This window comes from Enhydra lutris, unplaced genomic scaffold (assembly GCF_002288905.1).
Source record: "Enhydra lutris kenyoni isolate GAN:26980312 unplaced genomic scaffold, ASM228890v2 scaffoldscaffold24, whole genome shotgun sequence".
Lineage (NCBI taxonomy): Eukaryota > Metazoa > Chordata > Mammalia > Carnivora > Mustelidae > Enhydra > Enhydra lutris.
Genome location: NW_019154108.1, coordinates 7,867,015 through 7,889,292, shown reverse-complemented (window position 1 = coordinate 7,889,292; position 22,278 = coordinate 7,867,015). Strand labels below are relative to the sequence as shown.

Genomic DNA, 22,278 nt, shown 5'->3' with positions numbered 1-22,278 from the left:
GTGCTCTCACTTGCTCTCCCTCTCAAATAAGTAAATAAAATCTTAAAAAAAAAAATATAGGGGTGCCAGCGTGGCTCAGTGGGTTAAGCCTCTGCCTTCGGCTCAGGTCATGATCTCAGGGTCCTGGGAACAAGCCCCACATAGGGCTCTCTGCTCAGAGGGGAGCCTGCTCCCCTCCCATCCGCCTGCCTCTCTGCCTACTTGTGGTCTCTCTCTCTCTCTCTGTCAAATAAATAAATAAAATCTTTAAAAAAAAAAAGTTAAAAAAATATATAGATGGTTAAGTTTTGTCTACCATGTTTTTTTCCCCTATCTGGATAAAGTATCATCCTTTACAGTGATCAGGATCAAATAATGTAGACAAGAAACAAAAGTCTTTTTTTAAAAAAATATTTTATTTATTTATTTGACAGAGAGAGAGAGAGAGACAGCTAGAGAGGGAACAGAAGTAGGGGGAGTGTGAGAGGGAGAAGCAGGCTTCCCAACGAGCAGGGAGCCCGACACGGGGCTCGATCCCAGGACCCCAGGATCATGACCTGAGCTGAAGGCAGCTGCTTAACAACTGAGCCACCCAGGTACCCCAAGAAACAAAAGTCTTAACCAGTGGTCTTCAGAATAAATCTCCTACCACAGTACATTGGAAGGGCTTGGATTTATTTTGATAGATTGAAAGATTCAAATTTTTTTCAGCTTATTGAACCAGAGTGTAGGATACAAGTCACCAAAATAGCCCTCAGCTTATCAAAGACCAACTGATAATTGGTTGTCATTTTTCGTTCAACATGATCTGTAATGGAGGCAAAGAGAGGGAGGAGGAAATACAACATTTCCTCTGGTACATGCTGGCTGCTCCATGTTGACTCTGACAGCGTGTTCTTGTTCGCTCACTGCTTTCCAGAACAACTCATTTTGCTTTATGGTGAGTACAGAGGAAATCCCTGCTTCCCTATTCTAAGGAATTAAGCATGCATGGCAGGGGACATGGTGACACCAGGATCAGTCTTCTCCAATGGGGTGGTCACCATCCCAGCCCCTCCTTGCTCTCTGTACCATCGGAACAGCATGCTTCACACTGTGTTGTCCTCCACTGTCCATCCTCTGCAACACACACCCACAGCCCTCAAATGTGGGTTCCTTAAGGGCACAGACCTCCTTAAGAGCCTAGTTTCTGAATCACCAGTGTTTGGATAGCATGTAACACATGTTAGATGTTCTCTACCTATTTTTAAGCTGAAGTAAACACATTTTGCTCCTCTTATCTAATGCTACCAGTAACTGTAGGCAGGAAAAAAGGGATAGAAGAGGTTCACTGACTTCTCAAGGACCTCCTTTCCCTCCTCCTCCTTCCCACAACCCTGGTTAGGTGTGCCAGACATGCTTACCCTCAAATCATAGCCTTCCAATGCCTTCTTTTTGTCATTTTTGCAAACTCTTTTGTTCTTTGCATTTGCTGGTCTGTCTTGCAATCAGCCAAATGCTGGCAGAGAGAAGAGGGCACACTGGGTCATCATCTCTTACCCCCAGCATTTTCTTACCTGGAAAATGATACGATGAAGGGTTCAACTAAAGGGTCTCCACGTATTCTCTATGTTCAAATATTCTCCAGAATTGTCCAGTTATCCTCTGCAATTTGTGAAACTTGGGATTATATTCTCTGCTTAATAATATGGAGGACTTCGAGTAAATACAGACTACCCATGGACAGTGGCTGGTGTTGCTCACTTGTGTCTTAGGAAAGCTAAGCTGAGGATAAATAACTTGCCTTGGGGTGGACATAGTCCAAGAATGGACAGCTTTCTTCCTCATTGGTGTAACAGATTATTTGAATGAGAGTTCATATGAAATTTTATAAATAATACAGAAAAATATAGAGTAAACCATGAACATCCCAAACACTGCAGTGCCTCCAACCTCATAAAACCTCTCCCTTCCCAACAGACCATGACTTCCAAGAGTTTGGGGTGAGTCTGTTGAGACTTTGCCCTCGTTTCCAAATATATAGTGGGTACAGTATTCTGCAGAAGGACTCTTTTTGACTCTCTCAATTCTTCTGTGGATAGTTAGATAATTTTTCCTGGATTCTCCCCCACCCCCCCCAATGACATTGCAGTCTTATATCTTCATGCACTTGAGTAAACATTTCCATAAAATTGAGTGTCGGAAGTAGAATTGAGGAGCCGAAGGATATGCACATTTAAAATTCTGATAAAGATCATGATAAAAACTGCCAAATTGCCATCCAGACAAGCCCTGCCAGAATTTTCTCAGACAAACACCCATTTTCCCCAGTCCTTTCCAAGTGGAGTTGTCAATCTTTTGAATGGTTGCCAAACGCAGGTACAAAACAAATGTACTTACTTGGAAGACACGTGTTTTTAGCTATTAAAGTTTTTTCTTTCTCTCTTTCCTTGATTATTTAGAGTCCTGTGTTCTCACTCTTCTCTCGTTTAGGAACAGGGATCTGATAGATCCTAGTTTTCTAGGTTGGTTCTCTGTTTCTCTTGAGTGTTCTCCCACAGGTGTTAGGATTCTGTTCTTTTGTGTTGCATTGTGGGAGAATCCTTTGACTTAACTAAGTGTGTGAATTTGCTCTTCACCTGTATCTGTTTTGATATTCAGCCCATGTATCGAGGTCTGTCGCTTTCAAGATCTCTTTTTGCTCATCTTTCTTAATAATCTCTCCTGATGTTTCACAGCTGCAATTTATCCCTGCGTCTTCCTGAAAACTTGGGTTATCCTGCTTTTAAAGGCTCAGATGTGTCATTTGTTTTTCTCCAGAATTTGTTGCCTGGGTTGAGTGAAGTATCTCTCTCATAGTTTTGTTTTTCCTCAAACTCTTGGAGACATTTAATTGTCCACTTCTGTACTTGGTACTTCCTGTTTGCATGTCTGTGGGTGGTGGCTGAGCACAGTGGTTTGTCCCCAGGTCTTACAGGAGGGACTGCAGATGCTGCCCAGCTATGGAACTTGCCTTGTAGTTTCCTCCTGGGGATCTTAGCTCTCTGAGAAAATCGCCCTGTTCCTGGCTTATCTTGCGTATGACACTTCTGAAGAAGAAAGTAGTAGTGGGAAGGATTGACTGGCAAGCCTGCTCCAAAACATATCCCAACTAATCACGGTCAGCCATTCTAAAGTTTCTTCTAGATCTTTCTGTGTTACCTCTATACTTGGAGCTCTCCTTTATAGCATTTTGTGTTTTCCTCTATGTGTCTTGGGTTTTGATCTCCTTGGTTTATCTAATTTACAGTAAATCTTTACAATTTCTTGTCCATTGGTGATCCTGTTTGTTTGTCAAGCACTATTATAGAATTATTATTATTAGATATCTGTTTATCATTTGTAAGAATTTATGTAAGATTGGAAGCCGTTTCCTGTGTTCAGTTGATTCAGACTTGAATTTTTATTCTCTGTCTTGCTATTCTGGATAAGGTACTCTCTATTCTGCAAGTTACCCTCTTCATTAGGCTAATTTTGAGCTTATAGTACTTAATATAGTACTTAATTTTTTGCATGTTTTCAATTTACAAATAAATGTGCTTCTGTGATGGGAATCAATGGAAACGCTTCTAAGTAGGAAACAAATAATAAAGGTTGTAAAACACAAAAATTGTCATTTTCATTGTATAGCCCTTGCCATTTTTTACCTTTATTCACTTATTCATCACTCATTCAACACGTATTTATTGAACATGTTTGCCAGGCATGATTTTTTTTTAAGATTTATTTATTTGTTTGTTTATTTGTTTATTTTAAAGATTTATTTCTTTATTTGAGAGAAAGAGCATGTGCTTGTGCCCACGTGAGCAGAGAGGGAGGGAGAGAGAGAATCCTCAAGCAGTCTCCCTGTTGAGCTCAGAACCCACTGCAGGGCTAGATCCCAGGACCCTGAGGTTATCACGTGAGCTGAAACCAAGAGTCAGATGCTCAACGAATCCACTCACTGAGCCACCCACACCTCTCTAATTTTTTTTTTTTTTAAGATGCCAAGCATTATGGATCCAGACAAGATCCTAGAATTCAAGGAGTTCAATTTAGTGAGAGAGACAAAAGGTAGAAAACTAACAAACGCATGGTCCAACAATGAATTTTCATGTCTTTAAAAGGGAAAGGACAACCTAGACTGCTAAAGAAATAATTTACCCTTATTGGTCTGGTAAAAATAGCGAGGATTTCCTCAAAGAGGAACGTGGTTAAGTGCCATTGGGAGAACTCTAGCAGGCATGAAAAAAACAATAAGCGGACTGTGGAGTTGATGATTCATTTTTCGGTAAAAGGCAAGTTGAAGTCATAGAGATCTGGAGTCCCCTGCACTTTTTTTTTTTTCCCCCACAGAGTAGGTATTAATTACCTGCAAAATGGAGGTAGTGTCTTGGTTTCTAGGTAGTACCTTGTTAAACAGCAGGACAAAACATTTTTTTAGGGGCACCTGGGTGGCTCAGTGGTTAAGCCTCTGCCTTCAGCTCAGGTCATGATCTCAGGGTCCTGGGATCGAGTCCCGCATCGGGCTCTCTGCTCAGCAGGGAGCCTGCTTCCTCCTCTCTTTCTCTCTCTGCTTGCCTCTCCGCCCACTTGTGATCTCTCTCTGTCAAATAAATAAAAAATCTTTAAAAAAAAAAAAACACATTTTTTTAAAGTCTCTATCTGGTTTTTCTGTCAGGGTAATGTTGCCCTCAAGAGTGAGTTGGGAGGTTTTTCCCTCTCTTTGGTATTTTGTGTTATTGTTATTACTGTTTCTCAGATGTTTGGCATAATTTATCAATGATGCCATCTAAGCCTTGAGTTTTCTCCATGGGAAGGTTTTTAACTAAAAATTTATTTTCTTTAATTGGCATAAGGACATATTAAGGTTATCTATTTCTTTTTGAGTGAACTTTAGTAATTTTTATCTGATAAGAATGTGTCCATTTTATTTACACTGAATTTCTTGGCATGAATTTACTCATATTATTCCCTTATCCTTTTATTTTTGGTGTCATCCGTGGTGATGTCCTATGTTTCAGAGAGATATTTGTAATTTGTGTCTTTCCTTTTTTTTTAATTCATTTTTTAAATTTAATTACTTTTCAGGGTACTAGAATTCATTGTTTATGCACCACACCCAGTGCTCCATGCAATACGTGCCCTCCATAATACCCACCACCAGGCTCCCCAACCTCCCACCCCCCCGCCCCTTCATAACCCTCAGATTGTTTTTCAGAGTCCATAGTCTCTCATGGTTCACCTCCCCTTCCAATTTCCCTCAACTCCCTTCTCCTCTCCATCTCCCCATGTCCTCCGTGTTATTTCTTATGCTCCATGAATAAGTGAAACCATATGATAATTGACTCTTTCTGCTTGACTTACTTCACTCAGCATAATCTCTTCCATTCCTGTCCATGTTGATACAAAAGTTGGGGATTCATCCTTTCTGATGGAGGCATAATACTCCATAGCGTATATGGACCACATCTTCCTTAACCATTCGCATATGTATGGCTGAAAGTTTATCAATTTATTGATCTTTTCAAAGAACCTGACTTTGATTTCATTGAAATTTTTTGTATTATTTTCTGTCTTCTCTTTTATTGAGTTCTGCTCTTTATTCATTCCTCTGCCTATTTTGAGTTTAATTTGCCCTTTTCTCTTTCTATGTCTTTAAGGTAGAAGTTTAGATCATTTAAGACCTTACTTATTTTCAAATATACATTTAATGGTATATATTTCCCTAAAGCATTTATTTTGCTGCATCTCATGTATTTTCATATATTCTATTTTTATTTTCATTCTATTTAAAATTCCTCCCTGACTATTTATTCTATCAGTTAATGAGAGAAGCATTTTGACATCACGGAGTAGTTGAAGATTTGTTCATTTCTCTCTATATTTCTGTTAACCTTTGTTTTACGCATTTTGAAGAACTTTTATTAGGTGCATAAAAGTTTATTATGTCTTTTGATGAATTTATCCTTTTATCATTCAGAAGCAACTCTATTTTATCTTCAACAAATTTTTTTTTAAAGATTTTTTTATTTATTTGACAGAGATCACAAGTAGGCAGAGAGGCAGGCAGAGAGAGAGAGAGGAGGAAGCAGGCTCCCCGCAGAGCAGAGAGCCCGATGTGGGGCTCGATCCCAGGACCCTGGGATCACAACCTGAGCCGAAGGCAGAGGCTTTAACCCACTGAGCCACCCAGGCGCCCCATCTTCAACAAATTTGAATAATTTTTGGCCTCTGTATTTTTCAAAAAATTTTTTTGTACCTTCCTCTCCTTTGGAGACTCCAAGAACATGTATATTAGGCTGCTTGAGTTGCCTCATAGCTCGCTGATGTACTGTTCAAGTTTTTCTACATTTTTCTCTGTTTTCATAGAGTTCACTAAACTGTTTTTATGTTGTGTTTAATATGCTCTTAATCCTATCCAGTATATTTCCCATCCCCAGAATTTTGATGTGCATCTTTACTTATGTCTTATTTATGTCTCTTTAACATACTTATTTTCTCGAACATTTGAAATATAGTAATATTTGTTTTAATACCTGCATCTACTAATTTAATCACCCCTCAACTCCTTTCTGAGTTGATTTCAGTTGACTGAGTTTTCGCCTCCCTTGGGATTGTGGTTTTTTGTTTCCTTGCATGTCTGGAAATTTTTTACTGGATGCTGGACATGGTGATTTTTTATTTTGCTGTGTGGTAGATATTATCGTATATTTAAAAAATATTCTTGAAGTTTTTAAGGTTTGCTTTTATGCTTTTTTAGGTAGGAGAGCAGCCTTGAGTCTAGGGCTAATTTTTGTGATTTCCATATTTTAGATGGAGTATCCTTCTGATTACTTGATGCCCCACGTATTGAGATTTTAGCATTCCGGATAGTGGGAACACCAACTTTTCCTGGTCCTGTGTATTGGGTTAGGGATTGCTTCATCTTCTCCTTTCAGGTGGTTCTTTTTCCTGACTTCAGGCAATTTCCTTATATGCACCTACTTATCAGTAACTTCACTGAGGATTCAGGAGACTCTGAAGATTTCCCCAACTCTTTCCCTGTATAGGTCTCCTCTCTCTACTACTCTGTCCTGTCAACTCTAACTGACCTGGCCTTTCTAAAATCCCTACTTTGTCTTCTCAACATGGACTGGTAGACTTAGATTGGTAAACTCTTCCAGAGAAACTCATTCAGTGTGGATCTGGTACTCAGCAAGTCTTCTAAGCTGGTGATATACTCTTGGGAGTTATCAGTATATAGAGCCAGTGAAGATTTGGGAATAATTTAGTGTCTTTCAGGGAGAGGGTACAGAACAAGAAGAGAAAAATTCTAAAATAGAATTCAAAATATAAGAATATTTTGAAAATAGAACGTCAAAATGTGGAAAGTGAAGTAATAATTCTTGTAAAAGGATTTTCTAAGCAAAACCCGTAAGTTATTTATAGTCTAGATTTTCTACGAGGATCCAGAATGTGGTCATTATTCAGGAGATTGATGAACCATCAGCTAAGATTCCTATGAATCTTCTGGGTGACCTACTTTTTTTTATGGGAACATGTCTAGGTACTCAAGCTAGGAATGCATTTAGAATCATAAGAAAGTTCTAAAGGCCCAAGAATGCCCTGTCTCCACAGTTTAGAGCCAAATGTTCAACATTCATTTCTACATTAATGGACCACGTGGGAATTGGTTAACTAAAAACTAATAATAAAACTAATAAAATAATCATAGCAAAAATTAAGTAGAAAATGACGTCAAAGAAAACCAGAAAAGGAAAAAGTTTGGATCTATAGACTAGGTCTAGAGATTTCAGATTCAGAGACCTAAGTTAAATCCCTGGGCTGTCTCCAACTGTTTGGGTCACATTGGACAGTAACCCAATGTCTTTGGGTCCTAATTTTGACATCTTTCACATGAAGAATAACCATACTAGAACTTCCAGCTCTGTAGGTATTAAAAGCTGCACACAGGGGTGCCTGGGTGGCTCAGTGGGTTAAGCCTCTGCCTTCAGCTCAGGTCATGATCTCAAGGTCCTGGGATCGAGCCCCGCATCGGGCTCTCTGCTCAGCAGGGAGCCTGCTTCCCCCTCTCTCTGCCTGCCTCTCTGCCTACTTGTGATCTCTCTCTGTCAAATAAATAAATCTTAAAAAAAGGCTGCACACATAAAAATGGTTATTTTTAAGACTTTGCCTTGATTTTGTTTAAAAATATTGTCATGGTAAATAATATGAATAATTTTAATTTATGGTTAATCTTTGCAAATGTATATTTTACCCCTAGGCACATAGGTGTAAATTCCCTTTAAGAGTATATCAAATGGTATAAAAGCTCAAGTTGGAATAGATAGTACTTCCAAGTTTCAAATTTAATACTCTTTACCATTTAGAGGTCATATACCTCTTTTTCTGTATTAAGGTGAAATTTATTTGATAAGGATATGGTATTTAAATATTTTTGGCATTAGCATAATTGGATTTATTTCTTGACCAAGCAAGCAGTTCTTTTCAAAACTGTTTCAGTACACACTCCTATGAAAAGTACAGACTGATGCTGGATAATAGCATTCCAAGTTTTGTTTTCTTTTAATTGGTTGAGCTCATTAGTGGAATTGAGGTTGTAATCATGTTAATGGGTTCTCCTTAAAACTTTCCATAGTTTGATTCTACTCAATAAAAACAGAAGAGTATGTTTCAAATTGATTCCTGAATGATCTGAAATGATCTGTTAAGGACTTGAAAATGAATAAGTGTCTTGGTAACCTGGAATTTGGTCTCATTTGTGAGGCTCTTAGGCTGTCCTTTGAACAGATTCATTCATTTTTGATGAGGTGGAAAAGAAAGGAAAGTAGTGGTCTGACCTTGTAATTTTCTAGTACATTCTTTCAAGGAGACATTTAAAAATGAATATCAGAGTCTGCATTTCTCTTCTTTGATGAATTAAAATGAAAATAACTAGGTCAGTTCATATTAATAGAATAAGATAATATAGAATTAAATGAATAGATGTTAATAGAAATTTGTGAGGGTTACTATAGCAAAGTACTTCCAGTAGCACACAAATTAACTAGCGCTCTTACTGTTTCATCGTAAAATTCAGAATAAAGGAAAACAGATCAATATTGTTGTGGATGAAGTATTTAGTATTCATTAGGATTTTTTCATTAAGTACCCACTAATGTACCTGACACGATATATTTATGCTGCTCTCTTCAGGATTCTTTCTGAGATAATGTTTAATCATATCACCGTAGGTTAAAGTCTCTTCTGGACTAGATTAATGTGTTACGATTGCATTGTTTTAAATCCCTCTAAAAGCTTTTTGTTCATTTCTGTTTATAACATATAGGGACATAAGGTAAAATGATAAAAATGTTTAATTATTTTTGGTGTTGTTAAACGAGTGGCTTTTTAAAAAAAGTTATTGGAATAAAGGAGACGGCGACATAGCCACACAATGGAATGTGATGCAACAATGTGAAACTCTGCTTTAGAAGAATATTTAATGACCTTAAAGCACAATCAAGTGCAAAAAGCGGAATGCAAAATTATATATAGCGTGACACCAACATCTTTAGATTGTTAGATCTGTAGACACAGTACATAGGAAAGAACGAGAACAAAATACTAATGGTGGTTTGGTCTGCGTGGGACCAGGAGTGATTTATTTCCTTTTTTTGTATTATGTAGGTTTTTTTTTTTTTAAGTAGTTAATAGCAAACAGTTTCTGATTATATAAGCAATGAATATTAGTAAAATAAATAAAAAGTAAAGGGCAAGAGGAAACTCATTCAAAATTTAAAAAATATTTAAAATAATTTCCTTCTGAGCCCCCACACTGGATGTATTTATCACGCTCCCTTTATTGGAACTAAGGGAGGGGTGCCTGGGTGGTTTGGTCGGTTGAGCATCTCATCTTGATTTCAGTTCAGGTCATGATCTCAGGGTCCTGGGATGGAGCCCCTCGTTGGGCTCTTTGCTCAGTGGTGAGTCTGCTCCAGATTCTCTCTCCCTCTCCTGCTTCACACCCCCCCACCCCTGCTTGTGTACTCTGTCTCTCTCAAATAAATAAATAAATCTTAAAAAAAAATGAACTAAAGGAGGTATGTTTGAAGGTCAACATGTATTAAGCAGGATTTCAGGGGCACCTGGATGGCTCAGGTGGTCAAGCATCTGATTCTTGATTTCTGCTTGGGTCATAGTCTCAGGGTCCTGCGATCGAGCCCTGTGCTGGGCTCCACGCTCAGTGCTGGGTCTGCTTGGGATGTTCTCTCTCCCTCCGCCCCTCCCCCAACTCTCTCTCTCTCTCTCTAAATAAATAAAATCTTAAAAAAATTTTATCCTAGACAACGTTGGTCTCACATTTCCCTTCTCTCTTTCTTATATCTCCCTCTCTTTCTCTGTCTCTGTCTCTCTATCACTCTGCTTCTCTCTTACATGTATAGTTTTTGTTGTCTGTTTTTCTTTTATTCTTTTTTTTTTTTTTTTAAGAGCGGGAGAAGGAGAGGTGGGGGAGGGGCAGAGAGCGAGAGGGAGAGAAGCATGGGGATTCTCAAGAAGACCCTACGCCCAGCGCAGAGCCTGACTCGTGTCTCCATCTCACAACACTGAGATCAGGACCTGAGCCGAAATCAGGAGTCAGATGCTTAACCCACTGAGCCACCCTGATGTCCCTGTATGTTTTTTATTTTCTCATATCTTTACCTTGTTTCTCCCAAATATTTGAGGCAGCTTCCAGAGGGCACATATACCACAACAGCAAACACCCATCCCGTACTGTCTGTTCAGATACTGTTCTAAGAACTGCACATACAGTATCTCGTGTAACTTAATCATCAGCCATAACCCTCTGAGGCTGTCATCATTATTATTATTTCATGATTGTCCTCTCCATCTGACAGACAAGGGATCTGAAGCACAAAGACTAAATAACTTGCCCGAGGGCATAGTTAGGGGAGGAATCCAAGCGGTCTGGCCCCCAAAGTCTGTGCCCTCAACCAGTTCGCTCTTCTGCTTCTGAAAAATAAAATTAATGAGGAAGATGGAAAATAAAGGGGCAGGGAGAATGCACAGACTGTTCTGTGGAGTTGGATGGAGTCGGTAAACTCAGCGCTGGTTTCTCCTGGGGCTCAGGTAGAGCAGGAACAAGGAGAGGCTGCAGGATTCACAGTCACGGAAATGGCGGAGGCAAGCGAATGCTCTGGAAGGCCGCATCTGATTCTCCAAGCACTTTCGTGTCACCCCGCCTGCTCAGAAGTGTGCCCTCGGGACGTTCCTTTCATTCATTCGCTTTGTTTACGCGGTCGTTATTTCTTGGGCACCTTCTGTTGGGCCGTGCTGGTTGCTCGGGATGGGAGGAGTAAAACGTGGGCATGTCTTAAAGGTCCCGGGCGCCTTGGGGCAATGAACAGCGGTTGTGTCTCGCTTGGGCTTCCCCCCACTTCCTCCCCAAGTGAGAAATAAGCGAAGCCGGCAGTGAGGGGCAGGAAGGGACTCGGAAGGAGCTTCTCTGGGGAGGGGACTGCGGAGGGAAGTCAGAAGACAAAGCCTCCAGAAGGAACCACGCATCTGAGCAGACAGCGTCTGGTCACGGGGCGTCATTCTTTCTCTAGAATCTGTCATCCGAGCCTGTCCCTGGACAAACTGGACCCTGAGCTTGGGGAGGTTCCTCCATTCTTTGGAGATCATGCAGCTGCGGGGATAAAGGGCAGGGGGGTGGCGGGAGAAGCAAAGCCAGCTGGTTTCAACAAAGCTAGTGTATGTGTGCGTGTGTGCGCGTGCGCACGGGCGTATGTGTGTACACACGTGTGTGTCTCATCACTAAGGGAATTTCTCCTGGCTGTCTGGTCAATGGTCACAACACTTTTAAAAATTAAAAGTAAAATTGAAGTTTGTTCTTTCTCTTCTTTGAGCCATCTAGTTTTTTTTTAAGATTTTATTTATTTATTTGACACAGAGAGAGAGATCACAAGTAGGCAGAGAGGCAGGCAGGGTGGGGGAGCAGGCTCCCCCCTGAGCAGAGAGCCTGATGTGGGGCTCGATCCCAGGACCTGGGATCATGACCTGAGCTGAAGGCAGAGGCTTAACCCACTGAGCCACCCAAGTGCCCTCAGCTTCTGTTTCTAAGTGAAAATCGTATCAAAAGTATGAATGTTGGTTATGACTGTGTTCAGTGTTTCAAAATGAGCCATGTCAGTTCCATGACCCAAGATGCCGGCATCTGATGGATCTAATTTCTGATCCAAGTTGGGAACTCATCCTCCCCTGCCAGGAGCATCTCTCCTGAAGCCATCATACAAAAGACCGTAGAGCAAGACAAGGTGGGAGAAGCTAGAGGATGCAGAGTTTAAGGGCACAGACTTTGCATAGAGTTTGAAAGGTGGTGACAATAACAGGGGACAGAGAATCATTATTGCGCCACTCTTTTAATTTGCACTCATGGACCTCATACAGTGCTTTGTAGAAGATCTTGTAGAAGATCTCCAGATCGCCCGGACTGCTTTTGATGAGAAAGAGGGAGAGCGAACTAGTTCAGAAGTCTCGACACAGCACTTGAATTATTTGGCAGGTTCTGACATACTTAGTGGGGGGTTGAAGGCTGTGTCGAGGAACGAGCGTCAAGATTTCCCTCCGAGGGCAGCCTTCGCTGGCAGCAATGCAAGTGACCCTTTCTCAGAGGTTTTGAAAATCTATCCAATCCCGAGTTTCCAAAGTGAAAGCTGCTTCTCACTTCTCTTTTCCTTCTTTTTCTTGACAGTCCCAGCAGAAGTGTATCGTGATCTTCGCCCTGGTGTGCTGCTTTGCCATTCTCGTGGCGTTGATATTTTCTGCCGTGGACATCATGGGAGAGGACGAGGATGGGCTCTCAGAAAAAAATTGTCAAAATAAATGTCGGTAAGAGGTAACAAACAAAACTTCTCTTTTAGAGGGTGGGCAGAAAAGCAGAGAGAGCGCTGGACAGTAGAGAGGAACGTTATCTTAAGTACACGGGTGTGCCTCTTGCCTTTTAGACCGGGGACGAAACACGAGTACCGATTTCATTCAGTGAGTTCTTTGCAACTTGGGCATATCCTGTACAGAGAGCAGGTGGACAGGGTGAAATTTCTGGAGACCCCTCTCTGTGGAGGAGGTTTTGGTTGGTTCCATGATGAGCCTGGCAAAAACGAGTGCCCCAGAAGGACAGAGGACATGGCGCTAGTTATCACATCAAGTGGATGTTAAAAAAGCGCACATCTCAGGAAAAATTCCAACTCCAATCTCATGATGAGATAAATCAGGATGTCTATGAGAAGCCACGCACGTCCTCTGTCTCAATGTCGCACATAGGTTTATTAAGCTAGAAATAATTACATTATATTTACGTATTAGGTCTCTTCCTTTACCTTAAATAACATTTCCTTGGGGGATATTCCTAACTGGCTAGGTCACTGCAGCATGGTTTTATCCCCATAAATCTCCTTATCTAACTCTTTCATGAACTACCTTTTTTTAAAAATTTTTCATTTTTTCAGGTCATGGGAAGGGTAGGCAAGCACCAGGGCAGGGGGCAGATAGATAAGAAGTCTATTTTTAATAGATGTTCCTGCGGAGCTGAAGTCAGGACACACAACCACCAGAGTTCTTATGACTTAGAGCTTACAATGCGTTTTCTTGTAGTTTTTCCCTGTGGCAAGGTTTAGTCTAAGTGCCCCTCTTTTCCAGCTTCAGATCAACAACAACGTGGTAATGTGCATGCAGGTTTTTATCTTGGAGACGTTTTGCTTTGAGAGCTGAGTGTGTGGCACCAGAAAAGGTCCGGAAAAGACCATTGACGTATAGGCTACTCACCGGACAACAGTGTTAGACACAGAAGGAAGCATACGAGAGAGAAATTAGCAAATGTCTTAGATTTCTTCTAACATGTTTGAAAGGGGTCCCTGCGTATATTTACTTCCCAGACCGAATTACTGTGTTGGGATGATCAGTGAGGCGATCGAACAATGGTAGATTGCCACCGGCTTCGTCCTGGACACTCCTGCATCAGTACTTTCTGAGAATCCTAGACACGACAGATGGAAACATCCGTGGACAGGGCACCGGTCACTCACCTTCTTCCGTGGATTGGCTCGGCCCCTTCTTACCTCATCCGTGATGAGGTCCACTGAGTACTTGATGTGGCAAATCCCAGCCCCCAGATAGCAACTTTATAAAATCAAACCGTAACAACTTCTGTAAGACAAAATCCACAGGACCTTTTAACTCTTATTAACAGGTATTCAAAGGTTTCATCAACAAAAAAGAGGGAGCCTTAGAACTAACTATTCCTCTTTTCACTTGCGAGAAGCTATAATTTAATCCAATGTTTACTTTCAGCTCATACAGCTGGAATCTGGGTCTCCTTTCTCCATCTTGAGCAGTCATTGAATCCCAGTGACTCAACAGTGCTTCTTCCTCCATCTGGAACGTGTTCTTCCCATTACCCACCATTCCCTGACTGCCTTTCCCCTGGGGAGTTGGAGTCACTGTCTGGTTACCGGTTACTGGTTACTGGTATCTGGTTACCGGGTTCCCCCTCCATGCAGCCATGTTTTCTAGAACCTGCAGCCCCTCCAGTCTCTCTGTCTTTTGCAGCCCCTCCCCTCTGGCCTGTGTGTGTCCTCTTGCGTTCTCAGCCACACCATAGGAACTCCCTGTCCGTCTACTACCCCTAACTCCATCCCGAAGAGCTTTTGCTTTGTCTCCTCTTTCCAGCACACAGGACAATGGTGGGGTGATGGCCATTCCTTACGCCCCGTCCAGCCCCAGTCTCCAGTCCGGTAGCCCACTGACCCCACCCTCTGCTCACGATAGTTCCTATTTTAATTTGATGGAACTTTCCTCCGTTGTCCACTCACACTATATTTTAGGTAACATCACCTGCTAATTGCAGGACTCTTTCCCACCTTGTCTTGTCCCTGGCTGACAACCCCGGACCGTCAGTACCATCCTTGCCCTCCTGCTTGGTAACTCCATGTACTTCTCAACACCGGCCCGACTGTTCTAACTGCCTCAAGTCAGTAATTTAATGTCCATTTCACTACTGCGTTTCCAAGTAACCTGGATGCGGAGACCCACCATAGACTTTGAAATCAGAAAGATCTGGATTCAGATCTACATGATCCCACTTACTGACTCTGTAAATAGGGACAAGGTAATCATTTCATTATGTCATTCCATGCCTGTCTGCAGAGCACGGCAGCACACAAGGACAAGCCACAGGATGGTCAACGAGGAGACAGTTGAGGCAACGGCGCACAGGGGCAGTGGCAGAGAACTCTTGGGGGCGTCATCTGGCATGGGAAAAAGAGGGACCTTGGTTGGCCTCTGCCTCCACTCCCCTAAATGGGTCATAAAGGCTATTTTAGTTTTGTTTCTCTTAAAAGTGGTAGATGGAAAGAAATCTCTCATGGGGCTTTATTGGTAAGTTGCACACCCCATAAGAATGCGGCAGGAAACTCACAACAAGCGATGGGTCATTACAGACCCGCTCCCTGTCCCTTCCAGAGTGTCTGAAACCCCCTTCTCTCTTCACAACCAACTTCCCGTTCCTCCCATGTCCTCACTTATCCCGAATCTGCTTTCTCCTGGCTGTGCTCTTTGTCTCTGGGGAAGGAGACGAAGACAAGGACAGAACAGAAACCGTTCGGGGTTGGCTCTGGCAAAGCAGGCAGGTGGGGAAGCCCCACCACAGGCAGAGGCCCCGGAGAGCTTTCTGGTGGGAAAGGGGGAGCCTTCAGGTGTGTCCCGACGGGGGCTGTGGCCGGGGGGAAGCTGGAGGCGGCCAGCTTCTGGAACCGAGGTGTTCTCTTGCCCTGATTAAGGGGTGCGTTGTTTGGCTTTCTCTCCTTGGTCCCGAGTTGGAAGTGGGATCAAAAATTGGGGAAGCTGATAGTTCTTAATCAAGTCATGGCCATTTGGGGCACAAGGCTACAGGGTTACAGAAGTTATTGTGTGGTGTCTTGGGTGTTACTGGAAATCGCCTGCCTTACCACGGGCTCACGGGCTGGCTTCCTGGGCTGGTTACTGTGGGAGGGAGGCTGGTGTCTTGGTCAGGCGGCCGCAGCTGCTGAGGCAGAATCTGGTTTTTATGGACAGTCTGGCCACTGTCCATTTGCATATCTAATCCCCCAGCTTCCTGAACGTCTTCCTACAGCAGCCCCTTTTGTTTTCATTTTCTTCTTCTCCATCTGCTAGAGCCAGTGTGTTAGAGGTCGCGAGAGGCCAGTGTGCACGAGGCCCACGAGGCTGGCTGCAGGATCCTAAAGCCTTCGCTGGCCTCCGTGGCTCGTGGCTCTCTTGCCCCAACCACACGCTGGTTCTGAGGCTGGTTGACTCCTGCGTCCACCTGTCCTTCTCCTCAGGGCTCCAGTCCCTTAATAACCTGAAGAGGAGAGGGAGTTGCACTGTGCTTTAGTCCTGGGTACCCCCAGGCATCCCCTGGGGGTGCCCCTGGCGAGAGATACACCCACTGAGTACCCTGGTGCTAACGTAGACTGGGGTGGGGCTGCCCCCTGCAGAAGCTTCCAGCAGCATGCCAGTCTCAACTTAGCCCCTCTGCACGAAAGCCCACCTCTTCCTCTCCTGACCTTCTCCTCATCCTGGCACTGAGCTCCCCAGACTGTAGCCCAGAGCCGCACTAACGGGATCACATGATGCTTACCTTCCAAGTACCATTTACTTCCCCACAAGAGTTTCCTCTTTATGCTTTTCTCCTTCTGGCATCGTTATCCCGAAGAGCGCTGCCCGCTCCCTGCAACCTTTGCTGAGATCTTTGCTGCTTCAGAATTAAATGCCTCTGTGCCTGCTGCTCTCCTCACTCCTGAAAGCTGAGAGGGTCAGGGCCTTCCCTTCTCCCTGTTTTGACAGCCCCTCCCCGAAATCTCATTCACTGGCTGGGGGAAGGGGGTAGTGGAGAGGAGGGCGGGTCAGCCTTTCCTAAATCCGCCTCTGGAACTCCCAGGTTTGACCTGCGCAGGTCCACGGACGTGCGCCTTTTTTTCGATAAATACGATACAGTCCTGTAAATGCATTTTCTCCTCCCAGTGACTTTCTTAATAACATTTTCTTTTCTCTGGCTGCCTTTATTGGAAGGATACTGTGAATATTACGTGGAATATTCTGTTCCTGCAGAGAATATGTGTTCAACTGTTAACGTTTTCAGTAAGGCTTCTGCTCCTCAGCAGCCTAGTAGTTAAGTTTTGGGGGAGTGAGGGTTAAAAGTGGTAAGGGGGAACTTTGACTGCACAGCCCGGTACCCCAACCCCCACATTGTTCAAGATCGTGTGTGCATCACTTTAATTCATCTTAACTCTACTAACTAGCTGAGATGCCTTTCTAGCCTCTGCTGTGTTACTACTTGGAATCCTATCGCCCACTCAGTGTTTCCCAAACTTTTAAGTCTTTCTGGGAAAAAAAAAAAAAAAAGGTATCCCGCTGTGAATTTATTTATTTATTTATTTAATATTTATATTATTTTTATTTTTATATTAAATTTATTTATATTTTTTCTGACATCATGTTTTATTTTCCTCTTTTTGTTATTTGGCTGCTAAAATGCTGTACCAGTGGTAGGGTAGTGATGCTCTCGATTGTCATAATTTCCCACATGAATCTGTGAATTAACAAGTGCTCTCATCTTCCCAAGTGCCTTTTAACTGACCTTATTACGCCAGGAGACCAGATCTTTGACCTCAGTAAGTGACTTTGACCTATTTCTTTGTCTTCTTGTACCGAATTTCAGAGTAGTTTCCATCACTTTCCCCTGTGTTTAATTTGCTGATTCAGTCTCCGTAAATATCGACCTCCATGTCACATGTCACTTGACTTACAGAAGGAGGTGAAGGACAAATTTGCTAGTTTCGGCTGGAAACTGTGCCTCCGCGAGCTCCGGGGCATCACTGCGTAGTCAAGCGTGGCTTCGCGTGTGCTGGAGATCACATCCGTCCTGTGGCTTGGCTGTTTTGTGATTCACGGGTGCCTCCAGTCATCATTTCACACCACGATGTGAAGAGGTCGGGGCACTGTGTGGTTTCACACACATCGCATCCCCAGGGACTAGTGGGGACGCTGGCACTTCCGTCCCGGGGACGTTGCCTGTGGAACACCTGCTCACTCGTGAACTGGCCAGCCTCTCAGATGAGAGGCAAGGCCTCCATTTTGTAATTCATAACTCTCTCATCTCTCATCCCTTACTGTAGGTCAGAGAACATCGTTACACACTTATTGGAAGACCACCCCTCTCTGATAAATGCCCAAAGAACCGGTCCCCACCCTCGTCCTCCTGCACCTCAGGCCCAATAGCTATAAACAATATGGCAGCCAATTTCTACAAACGATCATTAAACAAGCTACAGAAACATAAAATTGGGGGTGGGTCAGCAGCAGCTTCTGATCTGTCCACGGACGCTTGCCACCTGACCTGTCACAGCAGTTACGACAGTCGCTGCTCCTGGACCTCCTCAGGCTTGCCCCCATGCTCTTGAATCAACCCCATGTCTGTGCGGCTCCTGTCCTGGTGGTGCTCACTCTCATCCACGAGTCTGCATATCCCTTTTAGCTCATTATGCCTACTTGGCCCAAAGCTGGAGGGAATATACCAACAATGGCTCTGTACATGATGCCCACTGTCCTGGCCCCAGGGAGTTTCTTTCATTCTGAAGTGGATAGACTTGTGTCTGCACGGAATGGGACCCAGGAAAGATTTGAGCCTGGGTAAGCAATGTATGAATTGCCATAGTGGTTCACGAGTAGAGAGGGGCCTGGACCACTGTAGGAAGTACAGCGAGAGCCAGACTCACTTGGTAATTTCCCGCCCCTCAATATGTACCCTTCACATCTGCTTTCTAAATTTTAGATTCCTCTGTTAAAAAGCTGTCTTCTGGGGGCTCCTGGATGGGTTGGTCAGACAGTTAAGTGTCCAACTCTTGATTTCAGCGCAGGTCACGCTCTCAGGGTCATGAGATCGAGCCCTGCGTCGGGCTCCTTGCTGGGCTTTTGATCCTGCTTGGGATTCTCTCTTTCCCTCCCCCTCCGCCCCTCCCCTGCTCATGCTCACACTCTCTCTCTCAAAAAAAAAAAAAAAAAAAAAAAGTTCTCTATAATTTTCATATAGTTTGTTTTATGGATTTCTTCTTCTAATCCATTATTTTCTTATTTAAAATATTAAACAACATCTAGGGATGCCTGGGTGGCTCAGGCGGTTAAGCCTCTGCCTTCGGCTCAGCTCATGATCTCAGGATTCTGGGATAGAGTCCTGCATTGGGCTCCCTGCTCGGTGGGGAGTCTGCTTCTCCCTCTCACTCTGCCTACAGCTCCTCCTGCTTGGGTTCTCTCTGTGTCAAATAAATCAATAAAATCTTTAATAATAAATAATAAATAAGTAAAATTTAACAATAAATAATAAATAAAATAATAAATAAATCTTTAAAAATAAAATAATAAACATCTATAGATATATCTATATTAATGACCGAGTTGCAGCTCCCATGTAGGGCACCCATAATTTAATCTATCGATAGGTAGTATTTCTAGAAAACAGCATTGAGAGACCACTGTACCATGACAATTACCTCCTAACGTTTTGTCCTTTCTCTTTGAGTATCATGACCTTAGAGCTATCTTCAGAGACTCAACTTGCCCCAATGGACTTTATTCATTGTTTTCCCTTTTAATGCCCAAATTTTCACTACTTGACCAGGGGGAGCTGTCTTTTTATTTTTTGACACTATTCCAGACATCTCTGAGAGCAGCCTTGTTTTCTGGCACCAAAAATCTGTTCTGGCCCTGTTTTGAATTTTCTTGCTCTGGGACATGGTATTATCTACTCTCCAGTGAGCTCTGGTTTCTTTTCATGAAGAATTCTATTAAAAAACAGAATCTAAGTTCTAGGGTGTCATTACATTGTCCCACAGGGGTGTTGATGGTAGATAAGATGACACCAGAGGAAAGATTCTTTAAATTATCTTTATGAGTGAGTAATGTCCCTCTCCTTTCCCTCTTCATATGACAGACATGAGAACATGGACCATGGGGCCAAATTACCAGGGTTCAAGTCTGGCTTTACCACATAGAAGATTTGCAGTCTTGAACAAGTTTCTTGATTTTACAGTACCACTTTTTTTCATCTGTACAATAAAGATAAGTCTTACTTGAAAGGCTTCTGGAAGGTCTAAATATGTTAATGCAAGTGCTTTTCATATAATAGCATCTGTTATATCATAAATGCTCAGTAAATGTTGGCTGTTAGTCTTTTTGTAAAGGGTCATAAGTTCATGCAGGTGTTTACAATCCCTTTAAAGTTTCACCGTATTTTGCTCCAAAGTAAGGAAGACTTTATCATCCATTTTCCATTCCCTTCTTAAGCTACACATTTTTCCCTTTATGTACATTAATTTTAATCTACTGTGCTTTACATTGACAAACCCAACCATGTTTTTAAATTAGGGTGTTGTCCGGTTAGAATGGCCAAAATTAAGACGGGAAACAACAGATGATGGAGAGGATGTGGAGAAAGGGGAGCCCTCTTACACTGTTGGTGGGAATGCAAGTTGGTGCAGCCACTTTGGAAAACAGTGTGGAGATTCCTCAAAAAATTAAAAATAGAGCTACCCTATGACCCTGCAATTGCATGACTGGGTATTTACCCCAAAGATACAGGTGTAGTGAAAAGAAGGGCCATCTGTACCCCAGTGTTCATAGCAGCAATGGGCAGAGTCGCCAAACCGTGGAAGGAGCTGAGATGCCCTTCAGCAGATGAATAGATAGAAGATGTGGTCCATATATACTATAGAGTTAATATTATGCCTCCATCAGAAAGGATGAATACCCAACTTTTGTATCAACATGGATGGGACTGGAGGAGATTATGCTGAGTGAAATAAGTCAAGCAGAGAGAGTCAATTATCATATGGTTTCACTTGTGGAGCATAAGGAACAACACGGAGGACATGGGGAGATGGAGAGGAGAAGGGAGTTGGGGGAATTCAGAGGGGGAGACAAACCATGAGAGACTGTGGACTCTGAGAAACAAACTGAGGGTTTTGGAGGGGAAGAGGGTGGGTGGTGGGTGAGCCTGGTGGTGGGTATTAAGGAGGGCACGGATCGCAGGGAGCACTGGGTGTGGTGCATAAACAATGAATCTTGGAACACTGAAAAAATAAAGTAAAAATTTAAAAAATATTAAAAAAAAATTAGGGTGTTGTTCCCAAGTTGAGAAAGGTCCATTTGGTTTTTGACTTCAGTCTTTGAGCACTTTTCTGACTAAAGAGGAAGAGAAACTTTAATCTGCACCTGCATCCAAAAGGAACACCAAAGAATTGAAAAACCTGGAGCACTCAGTCCCTCGAATAGATTTCCAATGTACCAACCCAACAAAGATGGCGAAAGGTAGAAGAAACTGACAGAACTGGCTCTAGAGATTTTCTTTTACATCCTTCCCCAGTTTGTCCATAGGAACCAAATGAATGTAGTTCCTTTATGATTTTCTTGATGTGTTCTTCTTTTCATAGCACTGGTATCCATTTCTTATGGAATCCTTTTTAAAAAAAGATTTTTTTACTCATTTGGGGGAGAGAGAGAGAGGAAGAGTGTGCATGCAAACAGGGGGAGAAGCAGAGGAAGAGGGACTGTCCCCAAGCAGACCCCCTGCTGAGTGGGGAGCCCGATGTGGGGCTTGATCCCACAACCCTGAGATCATGACCTGGACCAAAATCAAGAGTCAGATGCTTAACTGACTGAGCCACCCAGGTACGCCTTTTTTACCGAGTCTTGCAGGATCTGAAGAAATAGAGAAGATGGCTCTCTGCATAGCCCACTCTGTTAGACAGAAGTGAGCATGTCCCCCATTTCTGGTTAGCTCCGTCTTGTCCGCTTCCAGTTCTGCACTCCTCTCTTTCCTGCAGCCCCAGCCTGCCTTCTCCTGAGTCTGCGATCAGAGGTTATTCCATGGGAAGATGGCGTCCGCCTGGTAGGACTCCGTCAGCTGTCTTTCCAGCTCAGACCCCAAGTGTCTTCATTCACCCTTCCCGCCTCCCATTTTTCCTCAGGAAGAGGTTTCCTCTTACCCTCTCCAGGCAGACCTCTCTGTCTCTGCACGTAGTCCTGTGGAAATAAATGAAGACTAATGAGAAAAGCAAAAGCTGTTTGTTTGGAGCTTGCGGTTCACAAGAGCGTCAGCCACTGTCACTTGCATTCAGAAATTCAGAGGCAGGCAGAGGAATGGGGGAGTGTGGTAGTGCAATGGGGAAGGCTTCAGGTGTGCCCTGAAGTGGAGGGGGAAGGGGAAACAGGGGAGGCTAACTCAAC

General features: G+C 43.1%; 1 protein-coding gene across 1 annotated transcript in view; it reads left to right on the top strand.

The window, feature by feature from the left end:
* The window catches only part of LOC111150878 (phospholipase D family member 5), a 378,454-nt gene that overhangs the window by 126,419 nt on the left and 229,757 nt on the right, over positions 1-22,278 (top strand). Inside the window, exon 2 of the mRNA XM_022508546.1 lies at positions 12,716-12,852. Coding sequence (XP_022364254.1) covers positions 12,716-12,852 — 137 coding nt within the window. The remainder of the gene's footprint in view (positions 1-12,715; positions 12,853-22,278) is intronic.